This window comes from Doryrhamphus excisus, chromosome 1, assembly GCF_030265055.1.
Source record: "Doryrhamphus excisus isolate RoL2022-K1 chromosome 1, RoL_Dexc_1.0, whole genome shotgun sequence".
NCBI lineage: Eukaryota > Metazoa > Chordata > Actinopteri > Syngnathiformes > Syngnathidae > Doryrhamphus > Doryrhamphus excisus.
In genome coordinates, this window is record NC_080466.1 from 5,035,441 (window position 1) to 5,058,756 (window position 23,316).

General features: G+C 40.6%; 1 protein-coding gene across 6 annotated transcripts; it reads right to left on the minus strand.

Annotated features, from left to right (window-relative positions):
• Positions 1-285: 285 nt before the first annotated feature.
• Positions 286-22,888, minus strand: pnpla6 (patatin-like phospholipase domain containing 6). Of its 6 annotated transcripts, none has more exons than XM_058078889.1 (36): positions 22,811-22,888; positions 19,336-19,424; positions 18,530-18,583; positions 18,354-18,441; positions 18,200-18,282; positions 18,027-18,118; positions 17,806-17,946; positions 17,497-17,656; positions 17,329-17,409; positions 16,600-16,728; positions 16,343-16,423; positions 16,104-16,239; positions 15,955-16,017; positions 15,324-15,424; positions 15,066-15,245; positions 14,609-14,686; positions 14,280-14,485; positions 14,057-14,188; positions 13,810-13,933; positions 13,420-13,533; positions 13,283-13,358; positions 13,015-13,164; positions 12,877-12,940; positions 12,611-12,779; positions 12,357-12,539; positions 12,159-12,277; positions 11,912-12,068; positions 11,385-11,501; positions 11,243-11,312; positions 7,352-7,468; positions 4,726-4,874; positions 4,437-4,589; positions 3,675-3,791; positions 3,173-3,260; positions 2,820-2,974; positions 286-1,576 (listed from the first exon to the last, which is right to left on the minus strand). In XM_058078889.1, exons 2-36 carry the CDS (start codon positions 19,381-19,383, stop codon positions 1,508-1,510), a joined length of 4,044 nt encoding a protein of 1,347 aa, XP_057934872.1. In that variant the 5' UTR covers positions 19,384-19,424; positions 22,811-22,888; the 3' UTR covers positions 286-1,507. The 6 variants fall into 6 exon arrangements, 5 of the variants coding, with proteins under 5 accessions (XP_057934872.1, XP_057934858.1, XP_057934849.1 ...); XM_058078875.1 differs by having other exon boundaries at positions 3,167-3,260; XM_058078866.1 differs by lacking the exon at positions 7,352-7,468 and adding an exon at positions 9,358-9,474 and having other exon boundaries at positions 3,167-3,260.
• Positions 22,889-23,316: the final 428 nt, after the last annotated feature.

Consider the following 23,316-nt stretch of genomic DNA (forward strand, 5'->3'; position numbering starts at 1 on the left):
AGCATGTTTTTGGAATGTGGGAGGAAACCGCAGAGGTTTGGTGTTTGTGCCAAGTCCAGATTAAGTATGGAGGTCCTTAAATGTATATTTTTGTTTTAATAACAAGTCATTTGTGCAGACATTTTTTTAAAATATTGCGTAAAATGTTTGTAAAATTGCCCAAAATTGCTGATGACAGAGCTTCTTATGTTCGTATGTAAATAAAAGTACGATATCTCTGCAGCTGACTAAGTAACTTCTAATTCCAACATAATTTAACATTTCAAAAATAATAAGAGGTTAAAATTCATTGTGGCATGATGCATATATTTATTAGTGTGCATATTAAATTAATGATCTTATTGTGTTCTTTCATTATAAATTAGCTTTTTATGAGCAAGTAGTACTTGCAATATTCCCGTACAGACCAGATTTAAGTAAAATAAACAAAAATAAACACCACAAATTAAGAAAATATACATGCACATAAAAATTAATAAAAAATATAAGTAGTGAAAAATGTAAGACCTGGCAAAAAAAAAAAAAAAAAGAAAACAGTACAATTAAAGTTAAAGACCACTTTTGTTTTCGATGAAGATTCCTTAGTTGTGTACCACGTCGTATAAAAAGGTCCATATATTCATTCGGGTACATAAAGTGACTTTTACTCAGGGTGTTTGTGAGTCTGTGAGTTCATAACGTTAACATGTGGCTGTGATACTGTACAGTATGTTAAGAACATGAGCATCTCCATGTGAAGGAATCTTTCTCATCTTCTTGTACCGTCAGGAAACCCTGTGTACCGGCCCTTCAGTGTAGCAAAGGGGGATGGAATCAAACACTGGCCACAGTTTGACACCAACATGGATCACATAGAACCAGCTCATTCTTTCCAAAAGTCCATCCCACATTCACTCCGTCTGCCTATCATTACTGACTCCCTACAGTATCACAATCTGCTATTGTGCGTTACTTTGAATTAAATTAAATTAAAATGACAACTTCCTGGTCCATTTCCTCTCTTTTAACTCATTTTAAAACATTCTAAAGTCCCTTTCCCAACGTCTAATAGCTCCGCATTTTGATGAGTCATCCTGATTTCCAAAACGACTTCTTGATGTGCCTTCCATTAGCATTCATTCCTCCTTAATCCTCAATCTTGCAGTGTCCTGGCTGCTATATTTCAACATTCAGTCATTATAGAGGCACGCACACATACACACATACACACACGCACACAGTGTTTCTTAGGAGGCATGCATTGAAGTGTCTGCAAAGCCAAAAAACTGCAGTGGCGTGCAAGTTCCTCCTCTGATGAGTAAATGAGGTGAGAGGGCACAGGATGGGAATCCACCGTGTGGGAAAGAAAGCCACTTCCTGTTTACTCACAGATGTTGAGACAGCTTAGATGATGGATTCAATTTTTTTTTTTAAAAAAACAGCATTTCCAGAAACATCTGGAATGGAACATGTTGTCCATGTTGTTCTTTTTTTTGGGCCCTTAATGATCCACTTGAAAATCTTGCTGTCAGCAGTCAGAGACTTCAGAAGTGTCACTGGTGAGCTTTCGACGTTGCCTCACAGATTTCTCCTCATCCTGCAGAGTAAAAACCACGTTTAATGTCAAAGCCAATGACAGAGGCTGAAGTGTAGTACTTTGCCACAACCAGCAGAGGCACTGATGATTCAGTCTTAGGGAGTTGGGGATATAGGAGTTGATATGCTGTATATCTCCACTAGGGGTGTCCAAAGTGTGGCGCAGTGACCATTTGCAGCATTCTGGTGTTTTTATATTGGCCCGCAATACATTGGATAAATAAAATTTTTGAAAAAAAACAACAGCAAAAACTGAAAAATTAGCATAGATTTACACAGATAAAGTCAAAATATCAAGAGTTGTAATTTGAGAAAAAGTCATAATTTCACAATAATAAAATCATAGTATTAAAAAGAAAAATAACATAATCTCAGTACCATAAACTTGAAATATTAAACAAAAAGGATCTTTTTTATTTTAAAAAAAAGTTGTAATATGAGAGACAAAACAACATTTTGTAATCTTTTGAACATTACATTCGGTTGGGGGAAAAATTATAATCTTATGATAGTATGGTCATAACATTATGAGAAGACATTTTACAAAAAGAAAGAAAGCAGCTGAAATTTTCACAATTGAACGTCAAAATAGAAAGAAAAAAAATGTCTCAATTCTATGAGAATATACTTGTGATATGAGGAAAAACAGGCAAGAGTTGAATATTGAAGACAAGAAATACATATTTTTTTGAAGTTGTAATATTATGAAAAACCGACACAACAAATTAGGTTGTATTTTTTTTATTAGGTTTGGACAAATGGAATTAATTTGAAATAATAATAAATAATAAATAATAAATAATAAATAATAAATAATAAATAATAAATAATAAATAATAAATAATAAATAATAAATAATAAATAATAAATAATAAATAATATTTTCTTAGTACTGGACAAAAGAAATGAAGTTCGCATCTCTAAATCATGCACACATGGAGCAACTGCGGTACTTAGTATGATCATAAACGGTAACTTTTTTTGGTGAGGTCAAACTGGCAATAATTCATAATAATAATATTCTAACTATTCCATGTCAACATTTTGAGGTGCTTTGTTTTTTTTACGTTGAGTATATATTTTTTCTTATACACAGTTTATAGGGGCCACTATTAGTAAACAATTTACTGACTTGACTTCCAGACAAAAAATAAAATAAATATATGATAACATGTTCTTTCGGTTTTTGAAAACATGACGTGTATAATTCATTTTTCTTGAGGCAGACCCAAAATGATACTCACAGTCTGGAAGACTCCATTCTGCCCCCACTCTCCAGGGGAATGGTCGTCTGGGTCATCTGGGTCCTCTGGCTCTTCTTCCTCCTCCTGTCCTTCCTCCTCTCTCACAGTGTCCATCCCGTCCTCTTCGTACTCCGTCAGACAGTCTGACTCTTCCGCTAAAGGGGAAAGAGATATTACAAAGAGAATTTATGAGTTCGCTGAACCCAGCAACATCCATCAACTACCAAGGATATGTGGCTGCTTTATTCCAATTAAACTGGTGTGGGCTTTACTATAGGAAATCGGTTACCAGTGTAGTACTGTCTAAAACACATTTTAATGAGGAAAAACTGCAATAAAGAATGGACCTTCACCCTCAGCAGAAACGTAGTTTTGGACTGGCTCTATCCTGGATACAATCTCTGCAAGGTCGGTGAAATCAGCTCCTTGACATGTGCATGACTGAGAAGAAATTATTAATTAGGCATTAATACAAGAGTTTCGATATTGAATATTGATGCAGCCTGATGTAACATAACTATTCTATTGTTAGGTATTTGAATTTGTTTTTTTTATTTAAAAATGTAAATATTGTCTGATTTCATCCACTCAAGTGTGATTGATGAAGGCACACATATTGTCTTATTACACATATCATCTTTGACTTAAAACAACAGTGATCGACATTTTAGCCTCTTTACTGACCAAATCACTAACTGTTTGAAGTTGGTTCATATTGATTTGGTCCGTCTGGGGCCTAGCTGATTACTTGATTAATCAAAACAACAAGCTTCAGATTAAATGACTATGAAAATAATCATACTTGCAGTTCTATACTACAGTTTAATAGTAGTTTGGTAAGTGTGTGGTTCTCACATCAACTCTTTTGCTGTCGTTGTAGTCAGCTGATCTGTGGTCCTTCAGCATGTTATCGATGATGTCACCTCGAGCCCAGCCAGTGAACAAAAGCTTGCCGTGCTGGAAGCCCACATCCTGCAACAGCATAGTGCGGCACGCATGGCCTGTGTTGCTCACACAGTTTTCATAATGCTAGTAATTAGGGATGTCCAATAATTATTAGAACCGACAATTATCAATATACATTTTTATTCCTCCCCCAGGTCATGAAAACCATCGGTGGTCGAGTGGTTAGCACGCAGGTCACACGGCTAGGAGAATCAGGTTCGATTACCCCATCTCTGTGTGGAGTTTGCATGTTCTCCCCGTGCATGCGTGTGTTTTCTCCGGGTACTCCGGTTTCCTCCCACATTCCAAAAACATGCTAGGTTAATTGGCGACTCCAAATTGTCCATAGGTATGAATGTGAGTGTGAATGGTTGTTTGTCTATATGTGCGACCAGTCCAGGGTGTACCCCGCCTCTTGATCAAAGACAGCTGGAATAGGCTCCAGCATGCCTGTGACCCTCGTGAGGATAAGTAAAGAAAGAAAATGAATGTTCGTTCCACAACAGGAGATATGTCATGTTACAGATATAGGCATCGGCTGATATCGGTATCAGAAATTGAGAGTTGGACAATATCGGACATCCCTAGAAGTAACCGAAGCCTTTTGTAAACATACAAAATGGCCAGGACAAATGTCTATACATTACATATATATGTCATGAAGTAACTCACATAAATTTCGTCAAACTTGCCGAAGTCCATGGTCTTGAAACGATCAATGGGTGGTCGAATGTACTCGCAATAAGCACTCTTCTTGACCACCTCTAATTGCCGCACGCAAGACACGTAAGCCAGTCGAGACTGGATCTCCGCCATATCTGGCACCTGGAAAAAGGGGCAAGAATCCCAATTGAATGAATAATGTACTGACTCTGTGAGAATGCACCTTGAACAATGGTCATCCCAGCGACAGGGTGGAGAGAAAGTACATTTATCACGGAGGTGTCAAAGTTGGACGCACCTTGACTTTTTCAGCCCAGGGATTGATTCGTTTCCACAGCAACCACCAGCCAGACAGGCAGTCGCCATAGTTACAGAGGTCTGTTTCATCCTGGCTGCCCACGTCAATGGCAATGACCGTTTTGGCGCCCATGTTCCTTGCAATGTCCGCTGTGGTAGATATTAAGCACATAGCACAAACGAGCAGTGGGTGTGGTAAGAAAATGACTCTTTAATATTTTCAACGTTATCAGGTTCATTTCACAGCAACATTTTAAACAGACTGACACCACCATATTATTTGTACAGTGACTGATAATGTAGATTTGGAACAGAGCGCTAATTTGGGAGCTAGTACTGTGGTGGTGTTGAGCCTATTTAAAGTCAAATAGAAATATGACCCAAGTCCAAAGCTCTGATCTGGAGTGCCAAAAGGGCCATAAATGAAGTTTTAGGCATAAGGAATCTGAAAAAAGTTCATCACTACAAGTGGGCATATTTTATACGTCCCCTGGCAAGTCTCATTAGGTAGAAATGATTTTCCAAGACACTATCAGATAATCTTTGGGCCCAAAGAACGTCATATTTCACCAGATTTTGAGATGAGAATCGACGGAAGATGAGACCCAGTCCAAACATAGAAATGCAGTGTGTAGCTTTGTGAAATGCAGCTACTCTTGTTTGAATCATTACAGTAACATCATAGAAGTATAATCGCTCTACCACATTACACATCACAAACATCTGACGCAAATGTTTACAATATGGGGGAACTCCTTATCAGATTCAACCTAAGATTTCTTTGGTTGGAATGGGGCTCATTTTTGAGTAGAGCAAGACAAGCAGAACAAGTAGAGCTGAGTAATGATTTACAAACATAAACGTGTGAGGTTCCAATGATGCAGTTTTATAAATGAAGTGCACACTACCCGTGTTGCTCTGTTCTAAAGACAACAGATTGTTTTTGATGTGTCTAAATACCAAAACTAGAAAAATGTACCATGTAAAACCTCCCAACCTTTACCTGCAAGTCTACAGTCGTGGGCAAATGTTTTGAGAAAGACAAGTTTTGGTTTTCACAAAGTCTACTGCTTCAGTGTTTTCAGATATTGTCAAATATCATTATGGTATTGACACTTGTGGGCCACATCCTCACTTATGACAGTCTATTATTGCATAATAATGATTGGATTTTGTCAGAATTTGCAGGTTTTGTTTTGTCCACCCGGATTGACCACAAGTTCTCAAAGGGAGTGAAGTTTTCAGAGTTTCCTGCCCATGACCCCCCAAAATGTGTATGTTTTTTCTGGACCCCCCCCAAAAAAGAAAAATTACAAAAGAGATTCATTAAAAAGGGTTTTACCCCAGTCTTCAGGATCCCAATACCTGTAGCTTTTGCAGAATACCAGTCAGTCCCTGATGTTTTTCCTGGAGAAAAGTGGCAACAACTGAACCTCTTGAACTTCTTGATGATGCAATAAATGGTTGATTGAGGTGCAATCACACTAGCAGCAATATCCTTGCCTGTGAAACCCTTTAACTGCTAAGCAATGATGACAACATGCGCTTCCTTAACAGAGGAATAACAAAGATACCAAACACCAGTCTCCCTTTAAAGGTACCTGTCTGTATTGTCACTCAATCAGGACTGCAAAGTCATCTCCAGTTTTTGTCCATGTAAACACTCCCCTATGTTAACCTGAGAATCACTATTGTGTCAGGTGGTCATTTTGTGGCAGGGCTTTTTTATATTTATTATAAGTTCATATTCATGAGAAAAGGGGACAATGAATTGCCATTCATCTTATGACTGTTTCTAACATTCTAAATTATATGCAAATTTCCATCACAAACACAGAAGAAGACGCTGTGAAAATTAACATTTGTGCCATTCTCAAAACATTTGGCCAGAACTGTGCAGGTCTGAAAACGAGTCCATTGTAATGTAGTACTTTTACATTGGACTGGCTGTCAGTCTTACCACGATACAACTTCAACTTTCAATCCGTTTGTACAGTGCATACTTACCGTTCTCATTTAGCAGGTGTGACAAAGGCCTTTTCTGATTCTTTCTTAAATTGACATCATAAAAGGGTGCATTCAATCACAGCAGCCTTGCATCATCTACTGGGAATTCAGTTTGATTAACCCTTAATTGATCCTGGAAATAGTATAATTAAAGATAGGGTAAGGAGCTCGGTCATCCGGGAGCCACTGCTCCTTCGCATGGAGAGGAGCCAGTTGAGGTGACTCAGACATCTAGTCTGGATGCCTCCCTGGTGAGGTGTTATGGGTATGCCCAGCTGGGAGAAGGCCCACGGGCAGACCAAAGACACGCTGGAGGAATAATGTCTCAGCACAAGTACAAGTACAAGTACCAATAGAAGTTTGGAATGGAAAAAAAAATTTAGGTTAACAAAACAGGTCTGTAGATGTGAATGCACCCTTATACTCTCATTGGGATCAAATAACCAAAGTAATCTAAGATGTTAATGGTTCCTTACATAAGGGAATTCTACTCACCAATACTGCATACATTATTGATTTCATCAAACCACCAAACTAGCTTCCGTCAAAGTCCACTTTAACCCCCTTTTTTGGGATCAGGACATTGGTGGAGACTGGGAGAAGGCACCACCTTTACTTGCCTGGCAGGTTGTTGATGTAGCCACCATCCATAAGCAAGTTCCCATCTTTAGGGTCGCAGAGAGGCGGCAGGTACCCGGATAGGGTCATGCTCGCCCGCACATAGCGCCATAGAGAGCCTGGCACACCGAGGGCGGAAGGAGGGAGGGAGGGGGGGATAACATCTCAATGTTTGCTAAGTGATTTATGTTAGTGTTGGTGCAGACCACAATCCCAAACACCAGACACAGATTACCCCAGGATGGGGAGCCGATCCCTGCCAAGTGTGGGACTGTAGTTCTGCCCGCCTTTACACTCTGCTGTACACCAAAGCAAACCTTGCATGACCTTGCAGAGATCCAATGGGAGTTGTGCAGCAGGTAAAAGGCAAAAGGCAGCCATCGCAGAGCACCAAGGCTGTGCAAATTTCCAAATTCTGTCTCAACAACAGCACGTTTTTGTCACAGTTTATAGGTAATAAATTGAGCTCAAGTGAATTTAATGTGCTGCATGGCAAAGAAGCAGCTGCTGTTGAGACAAGTTTGAGTTAAGAAGCAACCAGCCTGCTCGATTCTGCAGTACATATGAATGCCAGCAGAGGCAGATGCAGACAGAGAGCTACATGGGTTGGAAGGACAAGTAGCACCACAGAAAAACATGGGGGTGTACTGGTGCATGGAGTATTTGAGAATTGAGACTAGTGGTCTTTGCAGGGACATTTTCTTCTGATTTAATGGTTCTTTTCAGCTTGTACATGGATATAAATTGGCAGAATCCAGAACACTTATTCCCAAACACTTAAGTAAACAGCAAAAGAGAAAGAAGCAAGCCACAAATGTGTATTGCATATTTGTTGTATCAATGTGTCCAACAACTGGCATGCACACAGAAGCATGCAAGCAAAGCCGGGGGAAGGAGAAAGGTGTGCTGGAAGAGAGACTCAACATCTTTCTTTAGGTGAGGATGAACCGAGGGGTGGATTAAAATGAAACAGTGATATATTTCTTAATAACTAATCAATAAAAACTTCCTTAAGAGAGAAAAGGTGAATCCGCTGCATGTCCCAAGGACAAGTGCTATGACAAGCACAACTTTGTACAGTAAAAGAAATGTGTGATGCCGACAGGAAAGCACGTTTCCTTTAGGACAGGGGTGTCTGAAGGGCGGGCAATTGCCACTTTTTTTTTTTGGGGGGGGGGGGGGTGTTTGTTTTGGTCCGCTGCATTTTGTTAAACTAAAATTAAGCTAAAAAAAAAAAGCAAAAATGGAGAAAATGGGACAAAAAGGCATAACGTAAACAGAAAATGTTGAAATATTGATAGTAGTAACACATGACTTTGTATTTAATAACTTTGTTTCGCTACATTAAAAAATAAAATAAATAATAAAATAAAATAAATAATATTCCTTTGAATCTAGACCAATGGTGACACCACTTGTTGATGACAATGGTATTCAGTGTGATGAAGAAAAGCACCCAATTCTATTTAATGAAATAATTGTATTGTAAGACACTTAAACATTACATTATTGTATAGCCATTATGATATTGGTGTTGTACTATTGTATGCAGTTGTGCCCACTTAAACAAAAAACACTCCCTTGCAGTCCTCTGGCGCCCCCATGGGGAGGAATACTATGTAACGCTGGGCTGGATAACTAATGCATCAAAGTATCAGCACTAACAAGTGAATTCCAGGAATGACATTTTTAAGAGGCCAGAATCCGCCATAAGATCATGCAACTCAGTAACCCACACATGCAGGAGTATTTAGCCAAAAGACTAATTGCAATTCTGAAAGACGAGATGTTCGTTTTTGCTACTAGAGATGCTCTATCAAAATGATTGGTGGCCCCGATTGAGAAAACATAATAAACTTTGTCTTTCCTTCCAAACCATGGGCTCCCCAAGTCTACCTGGTCGGGGCGGGGTTAGTTAGGAACGGGAGAGAGACGATAGCCGAGTGACTGATTGTGGACTTTGAGGGTGAGGGAAGAGGTTTCGTACGCGGCCGCGTTAAAATCTGACCTGGGACATTGTTAACATAGCAACCATCCACAAGCAAGTGGCCATCCTTGGGGTCACACAGGGGAGGTAAATAGGGGGTGTAGGAGGCGCTGGCTCTAACATACCGCCAGACGCAACCTGTCAGGAAATTGAGATGGAGAAGGAGGATCACATTAAATATGGGCTGGACTTTAAGTCACAGGTGGAAAAGAGAAGAAGAGAAGGAGAGAGAGTGCAGGAAAAGACAGAGAAAGATGACAACAACAGAGAGGGAGACCACAAGAAGTTGCCGCTGGAATGAATGAGATGACAAAAGAACCACAATATTTGCAAAAGTATCACCCTAATAAAAATGCAAATGGTGTTTCAAAGTCAATCGAATGTATCTACGTTTACCTAAATTAAAAAAAAGGTAAAGTTTTCCTCTGAGAGCACATACACATGAACAGGAATACATTCAGCAACTACTAAAATGGAATTAAAACATGGCCAAGACAGCCAGTCCGTTAAATAGCTGGCAACAAATATTAGCACTGTTAGATAACAAGCAAGGAAAGAGGAAGTCGAGTAGTAGGTGAGAGAGAAACCCGGAAGAATTAAGATAAAAGTAAAGAAACAGGAAGTCCACCGCTTCAAAAAAATACACTGTTAGACCTCAAACTACAACCTGCAAGTTCTAAAATGTGGAGCAAACTTTGTTGGTGTTTCTATCTGCATAGGAACATACAAAGAAACATATATCCATTTAAATTTAAATTTACAACTACTAGAAAAATACTAGATCTAGAGGAAGCAGAGAATGGAGGTGAATGAAACATGATGATGTCATTTTAAAGCAAGGAAGGAAACAGCGGGATGGAGTGTTCTGGATCCTACATGTTGACATGGACATGGGAACGTTAAAAGCGTTTTAAGTGACTACACGGATCATTTTGTCTGCTCCAGAACTCCGATGAGCATCTCTATTATGTCTCTTTGTCCTGACTTCAGCACACATGGCTGTTTGTTGACAAAGTAGCAGCTTTTGATATTTTAGTAGATGAAATGTCAGTAAATAAGGAGGAAATTAAGATGTAAAAAAGAATGTGGAAAAAGTGAGCACTGGTCAAGTCAACGTAACAGGAAAGAGTGAGAGACAGAAAGGAAGGCTTTGCTCCAGATGTTAAAAAAAACATGCCACGATGCAAACATCTATATTCAAGATTTTTCAGCAGAACTGAAAAACCCTCAAATCCAGCATTTTTAAATACAAATAGGTTTGCAAATCACCAATTTGTTATGTGATGTAGCAGAATGTAACTACATCAATCATGGAATACTGTACTGGATTTGTGGGGTGCAGAAGACTGGTATCTACTTTAGCTCATGTTAGTCATGATGCAGATTAGCAAAAACACAAGCATATAAAATACATCCAAACATTGCATTTACAGTGCATTGATTCCAAAATCGTAGGTTGTGGCATCCTCCAAACTAGCACTGTCATTACTGTATTTTGTTGGCACGCCATCCACAGAAAGAGAATTTCTGCTTTATTTTTATTATAATGTTTTACACCTTATCTCAATTTCCACATTGAAGTGTCATTTTAGATTGGAGTGTGCCACAATAAACCATTTATCTGAAAGCATGCCAAAAGCCACACCATGATTTGTCATAAAAAGGATATCAGGTCTTAGAGTATAATGTGTCTGACTAAGTACACCACAATTATAGTCTATGTTATTTTCCTTCTGACAGACCAAGCATTAATCACTATTTATTACAAGTTGTGTTAGTGTAGATTTATTTATTATATTAAACACTGACAAGATCTAGTATACTGTATGTGTATGTTGTCTTAAGCTTAATGACAAAATATAATAAAAGGTAGGTTGTCCCTCCCATCAAATTAGTTGTCACTTACCATCCTGGTGAACGCGCATGGCTGACGCTGTGATGTCAGTAGTGACGTTGAAGTACGGCAACCACAGGTCCTGAGGACACATTTGGTATCATGATCATTCTTATATGAAAGTGGGCAAATTACACACACTGCAACATTTCACCTCAGCTTGTTTGTCCTGAAACACTTTGTAGATGCTTGTGTTGAAGGCAGAACCAGAGAACATGGAGGTGATGGGATAGGTCAGGTCAAGGACAGTTTTGAATACGGAGTTCATTGCCTATTAAACAATAAAACACACATTTTCCGCCATTAGAAGACCAGGTCAATAAATGATAAATAAAAATTGAAGACTGTACATTTCATAGTAATTGTGGATGACCACAGCATATGTGAGTCCATCTCATCAGCCATTGTTTTATTGCACTATGAATAAAAAATATCAAAAATTGTGCAAAATGGATGGCAAAACAGATGTAATAAAATATATTGTAACATTAAAAAACTTTAACCTGCATCCTGCAGTGGACACAATGTACAAATTACTAAAAATCAAATGTATCCCAGAGAGTTACAATTTCTGAATGCCCTTCGGCACGAGTCTAAAGTTTAAACACACCTTCTCAATGAAAAACATGAGGAAGTGTGCCCAAACGTTAGATTGGTATTGTATTAACACGAGTGCTGCACCTTGGACCACTCTCTGGCTCTCTGCTTGGTTCTGACGGCACTTCTCTCTTCAGCATACAGTGCCCCAATGAATGAACCAATGGAGGTTCCGCCTACAATGTCAATGGGAATCCCCGCTTCCTCCATAGCCTTAATTACACCCACATGAGAACAACCTCTGTTGAGGACAAACACATGGACATCAGCGTGTTACACATTCACAGATGGTATCAACATTATTTGATCATATTGGATCTAAGCAGCTCACCTCGCGCCACCTCCTCCCAACACCAGAGCGATACTGTTTCCAGTCAGCACTCGCGCCAGCCGAGAGAAGTCACTGTGCCTATCCGCGGTTTTCTCAAAAACCTTTTCATAAACTTCCCTCTACAAAACATTGAAGATAAGTGCAAAACCTGCAAAGCTCACACTTGAGCTATACAAGAGTCTATATAGCTCCTCATACCAGTTTGCTGGGGCTACGTCTGGAGAAGACCCTGCGAGGACACTTTAGGTGGAGATGCCCTGAGCACCAGCTACGCATGTTGAGCCACTCTACAGTCCTGGAAGGGCCTGGACCATCCTCTTTGTGTAGAAGGATCAGCTGTTTCAGTGCCCGGACTGCTGTGTTCTCCAGCATCTGCTCCAACTGGTGGCACAGATCAGAAGATATTAGTATTATCACCTTGCCTTTCCATTTTCTCGACAAATGACACAAACCTCTCCCAAGGTAGGTTCCTGGTCTCCCAGGCCAACGATAAGAATGCAATCTGCCTGACGAATACAACGCTGAGTCCATGGAGTCATGCTGTTGTCAGTCTGGTACAAGACTATTCGATTTATGTCCTCTTGCTGAGCCAACCAGCCTGACAGACGGTACTCATGGATGCTGGTGAATATAAGTAGAGTGTCCAAAGCTACAAAACCATACACAGTACATGCAATATAAAATAACAATAATGAGATAAGAACGGGAAGACGCTGACCTGTCCAAAGCAGATGCACCAAGTCGCTCTCTGATGATGTCACTGGTCAGTAACAGTGTGGGCCCTTGATGTTAAACAAAAGACATAATAAATCATATAACAAGGAAGAATAACAACTATGACACCAATGTGGCCTACCAATGGCACTGAGTGCATGGCTGAGCTCCAGGTTGAATGCATTGATTGGCACCTCATCACACACAGGTAACACAGCCACAGTAGAGAGGTTGCTGGCGGGGTTTGTTACATCAGCACTGGTGGTCATATTCGGGAGACTGAGAGTTGAACCTGCAAGGCAGGTGTGTGACATTAAGATGAACAAACACTTGAGATTAGAAATGATTTAACTGTTGAATTATGCACTCCAATTTGCATCGTGATTGGTTTCTGATCATGACCGCTTTACCTGAGAATGGCCCTCGACCCTGCTGGAGGTTCCCCAGAATTTTCTGGCCCAATAAGTGGATCAACCTCGTCACCACCTGAACACACAACAGTTAGTCTGTGCACCACACGAGTCTGCAGAAAGTACTCTATTTTTACCTGAGGATATCTTCTCTTGATGTTGTTGAGTGTCCCCTCAGGCAACTTCACCAGTTCAGTGTCTCTTACAGCATGCACAGTGGTGGCTCTCGGCTGTTTGGTCAGTGCCTCCACCTTACATAATTGGCCAATGTCAAATATCAAAAATATAAAGCTAACATTCTGTCAATATGTTAAAACTCATTATATAGTGTCACGCTTTTTTTCAAGCTTTTAAGTTATATTCTATATGATTTAAATTTATCTGCCTAAATTCAATTTAGATATTTGATTGAGTGAAAAGAAAGTAACTAAACTGTATTATGATGCAGTACAGTCTAAGCAATTAAAAGGAACATCTTTTATTACATCTTTATAACATGTTTTATTTGGACATTCACAATGTCTCACCACTCCAATGAGGTCGCCTCGTCCATATTCCCCGACGAGTTCTTTCTTCCCATTGGCCTTGCGAATGACTGAGCGCAGACGTCCGTTCAGGACAATGTAGGTGCAGTCTGACTGGTCATCTTGTCTGTATAAGTGTGGAGAGAAGACACAGATGGTACATTGTATCTACTAATAATAATATTTCACTGTAAATTAATACACAATGAGTAACAAGTACAAGTACACCAGTAGATGGACTCACGTATACCTGTACAGGGCTCTACCCGCCTCTACAGCCATCCAGTCAATAGCAAAGTCCATCTGCCGAACAAATGGTGACATCCTGATGGCCACAGTGTGAGCTGCACTCAACACCACGCTGGGCTGTTCTCTCATAATCCTGCACAGTACAGTAAAACATTACAAATGTTTATTTACAGTGATGGCAAATAAATATAAAAGACTAAGTAAATTCATTCCAAAATACTCACTCATAGAAATCAGATTTTGATATCTTGAGGTAAGTGCAGTCTCGTATGGCCTTGATGGTGAAAATGAGGGGTTCTCCTGTGAGCACAGCGAGCTGTCCCACCATCTCCCCCGGGTGGGTCACAAACAGGCAAACGGCTTCTTGCTTGTTTATCATCCGCTGGTACACATGCAGGCAACCCGACAGCACAAAGTGCAGACTCACGTCCTTGAAGACAGAAAGTGGGGTCACGTAATTGAGTCATCATTTTACCATATTATCATTTTAAAATAAAGAGACAATATTTGGTCTCTTATCCATTTATAAATATATTTCTTCTATTATCATTACCTGGTCTCCTTGCCTTGCCAGGACTGCCCCAGCTTTGGCATGATGTAAAGTAACTCTTCCATTTAATAGAGAAGGGTCCTGCAATTAAGAGGACAGTCGGAGAGAATGAGTCAACCAGGAAATGCTATGTTCCACCTTTAGATGAACGATCTACAATACTGAGGTGGCGAGGGGTTAGTATGTAGGCCACACAGTCAGGAGATCAGGAAGACCTGGGTTCGATTCTCCGCTTTGGCGTCTCTGTGTGGAGTTTGCATGTGCAAATCTCCCTGTGCATGCATAGGTTTTCTCCCAGGTACTCTGGTTCCCTCCCACATTCCAAACAAACATGCATGTTGTCTGGCGACCACTCCAGGGTGTACCCCACCTCTTGCCCAAAAACAGCTGGGATAGGCTCCAGCATACCCGCAACCCTAATGAGGATTATGAGCGATGGCTAGATAATATTGATACTTACCTCAATTTTCATGAGCTTTAGGACCTCTTTCTGAGCTTCCTCAAACAATGCTGAACTAGAGCGACAGGATACAGTTGTGAAAATATTATCCACTCCCGCCTCTTCCTCTGGATACAGGTAAATCCCTGAGGGAACCTCATCCACTGTCACCTTCCGCTCCCTTTGATCCTGGGAAACAGACTAACGATGTAGACGAATAAAATATGAATATAGTCAGTGTTATACCACCGGTCATCAAACAGTATGCCCTGAACTGACCCGAGTAAAGTTAGGTGGAGTGCTGCCGTCTTCTGCAGAAACAGAGATCCGTCCCCTTTCATATGCCATGTCGAAGTCTGATTTCAGACTTTTCTGCATACCTGCAAAGAAATAAATACAAATTTTGATTATGATTATGAACTACAGTATGATGTTGATGGAGATAGGTGCTGATCATCCGGTGGTTACACCATTTAAAATTGCATGGCATGTCCACTCAAAACATTTTCACAATATACGTATACAGGGCAGTACTTTAAGTCTCACAATGGCGTGAGCCGAAACATGAGTGCTGAGGGAACACTCAACACTCACGGCACAAATATGCGCTGCCAAGCATGCAGATCAGCTAGCTGACATAAAGGCAGCACTGAAACGGAGTTTGAGGGCATCAGGGAAGGGTCAGCATGAGATGTGTAATGCATTGGACATTTACTCAGAAGGGAAGGGGTGCAGAGTGCTGTGTTGCCTTCTGGGGTTTGTGCATGGAAATATGGTTGGCATGGTTACAGCCAATTATTATTTTTTATTTCTCATATCCATGTCATATCCAAATCAGTGCATGTAAATTAACCCCCAAACCTGTTTTGTCATATGTCTTTCTACTTAGGCATTCCGTGTTCGGCCTCACCAGCAATATCCACAGGCATGGAGATGGTCCTACTGAGAGTTGCTCCATCTTTCCCTTGATCTCCTGAATGAAATTTGAAATTCAAGAACTGTCTCCATATTTCACATTCTGATATACTTCAAAGCTTCAAGTCATTTTTTTTTCCTTACCTGCCATATCACCTTTTATGGCAGCTTCTCGATGCTCCTCAGGCACTGTCAGGCTGCCAAAGCGCTTGCCGTGGCGGGTGGGACTGGTGCGCGTTGGGTGGGGAGAAGGAGGCGGCTGACGTGAGGGATGCAATTCCTGTCCAAAAGTGAAGTGTGTATGACAAAAAGATTTAATACATACAGGAAGTTCGTACCTATGTACCTGTGTACACTGCCACTGTGTGCGTTTGTCAACTCACATGACTGAAGAGCTCATTTGTAAGGCCCAGGTAGTTATGCAGGGCTAACACTGTTACTCTTTGGAGACGAACCATAATAATCTGGAAGGCAGAAGTTTGACAGATGATTTTATCCAAACCACATCTGCTCTATGAAGTCATACAAAAGATCTCAAATGGGATCCATAACAAACCTGCATAAAATATGTGAATTAAGCACAGCTAAAAAAAACAGGAACTGGAACCAAAAGAAATGACAACGACAGAACAAAACTAACCTGTACTACCCGCACCAGGCTCTCAGGGTACTTTTCAAATATAGAGAGGAAGGCCTCTACTGGCAAACGCAGAACAGTAGAAACCTCAGCAGCTCGTGCTGACACTGTTCTATAAGGCTTCTGGTGGCCCTGGACACACAAACATGGAAAGGAAATTAAGAAAAAGAAAAATATAATTTACAACCATATTTCATAATGAAGGCGGCACGGCGGTCGAGTGGTTAGCGCGCAGACCTCACAGCTAGGAGACCAGGCCATCTCTGTGTGGAGTTTGCATGTTCTCCCCGTGAATGTGTGGGTTTTCTCCGGGTACTCCGGTTTCCTCCCACATTCCAAAAACATGCTAGGTTAATTGGCGACTCCAAATTGTCCATAGGTATGAATGTGAGTGTGAATGGTTGTTTGTCTATATGTGCCCTGTGATTGGCTGGCGACCAGTCCAGGGTGTACCCCGCTTCTCGCCCGAAGACAGCTGGGATAGGCTCCAGCAACCCCAAGACCCTCATGAGGAAAAGCAGTAGAAAATGAATGAATTTCATGATGAATCCATACAGGATGTCAAGAAGGATTTGATTACAACTGCTGAAAAAATTGACTAACAGAGAATCATTTAGCAAATGATGCAATTTGAAAGGAATTCCAAGCAGGAAGATGGTGAAACCTTTATGGATGATTGCATCTGTGTACATGCCTCTACACGTGCCTGTCAGACAAATGTGAACAACTTACTGTGATGACATCCAGGATGCTGAGGAGGCTGTGGACACTGTCTCCTGGGAAAACCTCCTTCACCACACTTTCTTTGCCATCCTGAGGGACAAACATGAGCAACAGACTTAGAGACTGTGACAGCGGCACTATTGATTTCACCATGGATGAAAGACAAACATTTCTTACCGCTCCTGTAAGGCACAATTCTAGTTTTCCATCTTGAACTACGTAGATGCTGCTGTCCGGCAGACCTGGCCTGAAGACGTACTCCCCTTGTTGGAACTGCACAAACACCATGTGCTTGCACAACTCCAGGAAGAGGGGCTTCTCAAAGTGACCCAGCACTCTGCAATGAATGACATAGTTCACTTACATCCAAATACATTTCTTCTGCGAAGCTACAACGGCTTTAGATCAATCCATTCAAGAAGACATGACTCTCAAAGCTTAAGCATAATAATACAGAGGAAACATAACTTCTTGTGTGCAACCTACCGGACATTTTTGAGCATGTAGAGCACCTCAGATGGAAGGTGAGAGTTGGCCACATCAAACTCTGTAAGGTCTGCCTCCAGTACAGAGGGAGGGGGTTCTTTAGCCTGCAGAGTAGGCACTTCCTTCTTAAAGCGCAGAATCCTGCAAAGAGGACATTTCAGGTTGTGGAATGAGAAGATGAGCGGTGTAGGGGCTGCTGAGACTGATCTTTATTGATGTACTTTTTGGCAATGTTGAGCATCTTCTGCTTCTTTTTCAGGCGTGGCCTTGAAGAGGAGGATGTACCCACCAGGGAAGAGGTAGACTGGGAGACCTGTAGAGAAACATTCATGTGACGAAGACGAAGCAAAAACTTTTCAACAGTGTGGCTTGAATTCCCGAGAGCTATGCTTACTTTACGCATGATCTTTCGCCCGTAGAACATGACTTTGTCCCTCTTACGAAAGCGGTACTTGGGAGCCTCCTGTGCTTCTAGCTCTGTCAACAACAAAACAACAATTTTAAAACAACAGAAACACCTACGAGTTTGCGAAGAACAAATCACTGACTTCGAAGTTGGATCCGTCGCAGGACGAAGAAGATGAGAATGGCAATGAGGACTATGGCGACACCAGCACCAATTAAAATCCCCATCATCTACAGAAAAAGAAACACTTGAGACTTAAAGTCTGCTAAATATATTAGTCATTTATAACATACCAAGCGCTGAGCTGTCGTAACTTACCATGCTGGTCTGAAGTTCCTCCTCCACAAATGTCTTGATGTCATCAAACTTGACCTCAAGTAACAAATAAAAAAAATATTACTAATTAAAAATAACACAGGAGTCACACATATTAGTTTTATTATGAATGATGTGCTATTTTTATGAAATAAGTGCCCAAAAAGCTAAAATTTTGATCAAAGAGGACGTCTCGGAAACTTAACTATGAATAAAGTAGTATCAGCCTTGCTGCCAGACTTCTGCTCCGAAGAGGATGAATATTGTCGACATTCCATTCAAAGGGAATATATTCACAACAAGATATATTCTTAATACGTTAAGCTTGACTTTTGATGCCACATCAACAGAAGAGCTTAAAATGAAGCCTACTATATTTGAAAACATTATTTTCTCTCCCTTAAGAGATAAATGTATCCTTAAAAGTCTGCCCTATCAAACAAAGCACATCTTAATTGAAAAAGCAGCAGCACAGGGAGTTGGCACATGTAGCTGCTAAGATAGACTTGTATGTTTTGGGATTTGCTATCAGATCCTTGGAAGGAGGAATAATTGGTTTTTCGCATTCCACTCAATGAGTCTACATGTTATCAGAGAATATCGATAAGTGTGCGACAAGCACGGGAGCAGCAAATGCTGGACTCGGGGGATATTGAGAGTGGTGTAGGCAGATGGTGAGAGTACAAAGGCAGCATGTGCACCCTAAAAATATATTTGGCATGGAGAGAATAGTCTTCCGTTCAATAGCTCTGCAGTTCCCCGGACAAAAGTAACGGTAACGCTGTCTATTATCCAAACGACAAACCAACCTCGGGGCCATCTGTTTGGACCTCTTGTTCCGAGGTACTCTGTCCCATTGTAACCTTGTTTCTTCATAGGGATGATCCATAAACGGCCACTGGGGAGAAAAACATAAGAACAAACAATTTCAGTGCATGTAAACTGTACTGTTACCATATTGTGGAATCTCAAAATTCAAACTAAAAGAAAGTCCATATAATTTTCAAGTAATTTGCCTAGCTCATACTTGTGGATGAACTCTGGTTAAGTGTGTTTTGCTTTTTCTTTGGCTTTTCATGACACAGAATGGTACCAGGGAAGGCAAAGGGGAAAAGTGTGATCATAAATAGAAATTATTGCAGCACAGCAAAGTGTCACACACGCTTTTGTGCTTGTTGCTTGGTACAGCATGAACAGAGGGGTAACAAACAATACAAGTAGAAGAAAACAGGGATGCACAGATTACAAATTTCTGGCCTATCACTGATCCCGTTTTTTTTGTTTTTAATAACTGACGGCATACACCTTCAATGTTCAAATCTTAGTTTCATGAAAACCATTGAACAATACTGTGAAACAATACAAACTTGTTTAACTCCACAGGAGGTATTTCTCACAAATATAAATGAAAGGTTTCGAAAATTGCTGTCCAAACTACTAAAGCTCAATTTCTAGCTGCCAGTCTGGCAGAGCAAAAGGACACAGCCTTTCGGACCTATGCAGAGGTAGATTAGGTTTCATATGTAAGGATCGGCCAATTGCTGATATGCTAAAATTACAGAAATTGCGGCCAATCGAAGTCCATGCTTAATTGTCCCCCAGCTCCAATGCCCCACTATGTCATCAACAGTTGACTATGGAGTTCATTGCTAACAAACACAGTTACACCACAAGTCTCTGCTTTTTGAGCGAGTGTGGCTGCAAAATAACCCATCACGGGGCCAAAGAAAATTGCAAGTGCCAGCACTTTGATAAAGAAAGTGAAAAACCATGCTGCTCTCGCCTCCTCATTCTCCAGTCCTCCCCACAGGCTTCAATCACAACAAAAGTGACATTAAATGTTTATTTATCCCTTTAATTCATGGGGTATTTTGCATTATTTTCTGGAAACCATGCTATGGACGATCAAGAGAAGAACAGCCTTGGGAAAGAGTTTCAAAGCTGTTGACAAGACTGTATTCCTATCAAGATGCTATAAAAAAACAAGTTAATCCCTGGTTCAAATCCGTTCAATGAGAGCAAGGAACATAGAAGAGTCAAATGATTGCGTCCTGCAGCACCAGCAGGAGCCAGAGGACCCTGAGCCAGTCTTTTGTCCCACACATTAAACACAGACACCATTTTAGATAACAGATGATAAACCCGTCCAGATGGTAGCCAACTCCATTCACTTCCCTATGGCATGATCTACTTACTCACCAGAATAAAGGTACTCTATTAATTATAATGGCTTGATTATTTGAATAAAAAACATAAAAAAGACACTGGTGTCTGTAGTTAGAAATAACCTTTCCCCCTTTGTACTGCAATGAACCTTTCCTGGGAATAGCCAATAAACTCTGTTACTGTTCATGTAAGCAATTATTATAGCAGTTATTATTCCAGCCTGCTACATACTGTACCAACACCCTGAGTAAGCTGATGCAGGCATATGTGGTATGTGTGAGACAATAAGCTTGTGTCTGTGGACAAATAAAAGCTAAATTGCTAGCTTAGGTCAGAGTCATATCGAATTGACATTGTTTCCCACTGGAACAATGTTGCAGCTCAAATGCAGCCCAGGGTTAGGCTTGTCAACACTGACGTCAGATACATAATGGCTGCTTAATCTTTATCATCAGCGGATGGCTGACATGTCACTGAACAGCTGTATACAGACGAAATTGAATTAACAGGCTGCAAGGGAAGTCATGTTGCATGAAGTAAGACGCCGTGACAAAACAACAGAACAGGATGCTGCTGCAATAGAGAGAGCAAGAAGGGAGAGGCTTCATCTGCCATTATATCTCATTATCTGTCAGCTTTAAAGCCAATGTCAATGATATCCATACAGTAATTGACCCTTCCTGTCATTAGTATACTTATTGTGCTATATCTGTATGTGATATAAGCTGCCTAGCTTAGTCGAGAAATCTAAGTGAGCTTGTGCTGGATGCAAATGACAACAAAGGTCAGTCAGTGAAAGTCAACAAAAGTCCCCATTTTGTGGAAATTGATCAGGCATGATCCAGAGAGACTTTCTATTGTATTTTAAAATAATGTTTGCTTTTGGCTTTAGTCTTCTCTTCTGACTCTGGTGCTCTACAACTGTGACCATCCGGATAACAGAATTAGTTATGCTTTGCAGTGTATTGTATGTACTAACAGCATTGCAAGAAAGACATGGGTGTATTGCCCCCAAGTGATGAGGTAAGAGCCAGCCTCTGGCCTCCAAGCAATGCCTCCCTCCACAAAGGCCGACATCTATTGTTCTCTGTGAACAACAAACTGTGTGTTGACAGCACTGTCCAGAGAAGACCCCAACACAAACAATGCTGTATAACATGATACAAGCTCAGGGAAATGAGATTGGTAATGTTGTGTTAGTAGGTTGGATGAAGTGTTTGAATCACTTGTATGTGATTGGGCCTCATCTGGGACACTGCCTGGTGCAAACTTGTAAAAACAGATACATACCACCATGTCTACATGTCACGACACGTTACAGGTAAATTGTCTTATGGCGTGATCAGATGGAAGCAAAAGGTGAATACACTCAGTGTGCGCTAGACGAGCAAAGATCACAACAAGAAAATGTGTTAGCTCATATTTCCTCACGCCAAAATAGTTTTGAATAATTTGCATCCCCGATTTTACTCGCCGCTTCGTGGTGGACGGTTATTTTTTTTAGGAAAAGCAGAAATAATACTACAAATGCACTTCACAGAAATTGCTAGTATGACAAAAACAAGTCATGCTATATTTAGCAACTGCAAATTAGCAATGTTAGCTTCTTGCTAACCATCTCAAAAATACGTTAGTGACACCGAATGTGCTCAGGTCAGAAGGTTGAGACATAAAGTGTCAGTGCTTCGATCGTTCTCTTGTGATATTCGTGCGTTTGAAAAATCCAAACACCGGGCAACACCTTCCTACATTTAGGGCAGAGGGCACCTGACTGTTCCATTTGTAAGGGCAGCTGACAACATACTGTAAGCTAGCGGTCGATGCTACCGATAGCGGTCCTCTGTTGATATAAGGCTTCCATAGACAGGACGTATATAGAACTCCGCATATTGATGCTACCACGTTATTGCAAAACAGTATCGCATTTCCTTTCAACACGCATTAGGTATTCGGGTATAACACCACCGTTATTCACACTTAGCGGTGAGTTACTTTGCACAGTTCCTTTCTCGTTAACACTCGTGGAAAACTCTACGTCATGTGTATGCCTCGGATTCAAAATGGCAATTCGAAATGAATTTAGAACGTAATAGAACGTTATTAACACAGTGTGTTTACCTGAGCTGATGGACTCCGGTTTTCCTTCAATGACTGTCAAACAACCCAACACACATTTGACGAAACTCCTCCCTTAGTCTTCCGCAAAACGTTAAGCCAATCAACAATCGAGAGGCAAGACTAAAATGACCAGTCACAACGCGTGGATAGGGAAGGGGTAGGACATCGCAACCTTAACTATGTAAATATAACCCCATTGTCCAATCACGTTTGAGGGATAAGTTCTGTCGTTTGGCAAATGGGTAAAAAAAGAGCATGATTGACAGCTACTTTGGCCTATTACACGAGAGAACGCTTCTTGCAGTGTTACAGTAGTTGGATAAAACCAGACGTTTTGGGTTTTTATTAATCCTGACATGGGTGGCTTGTTACTTTAACATAACTCCAATTGGGAAATCGAAACTAAATAATTGAATTAGGACATGTATTCACATTATCTAATTTAACCAAAAATGGGATAACATTATTACAAAAGGTATCTAAGACATCAGACAACACCGTTTTAA

Coding starts and splice junctions, on each gene's coding strand:
- pnpla6 (XM_058078875.1), bottom strand. CDS start 19,383: ATGGGACAGAGTACCTCGGAACAAGAGGTCCAAACAGATGGCCCCGAG. Junction 18,584..19,335: donor TCCAAACAGATGGCCCCGAG/GTTGGTTTGTCG, acceptor TTGTTACTTGAG/GTCAAGTTTGATGACATCAA. Junction 14,189..14,279: donor TCAAAATCTGATTTCTATGA/GTGAGTATTTTG, acceptor TGTACTGTGCAG/GATTATGAGAGAACAGCCCA.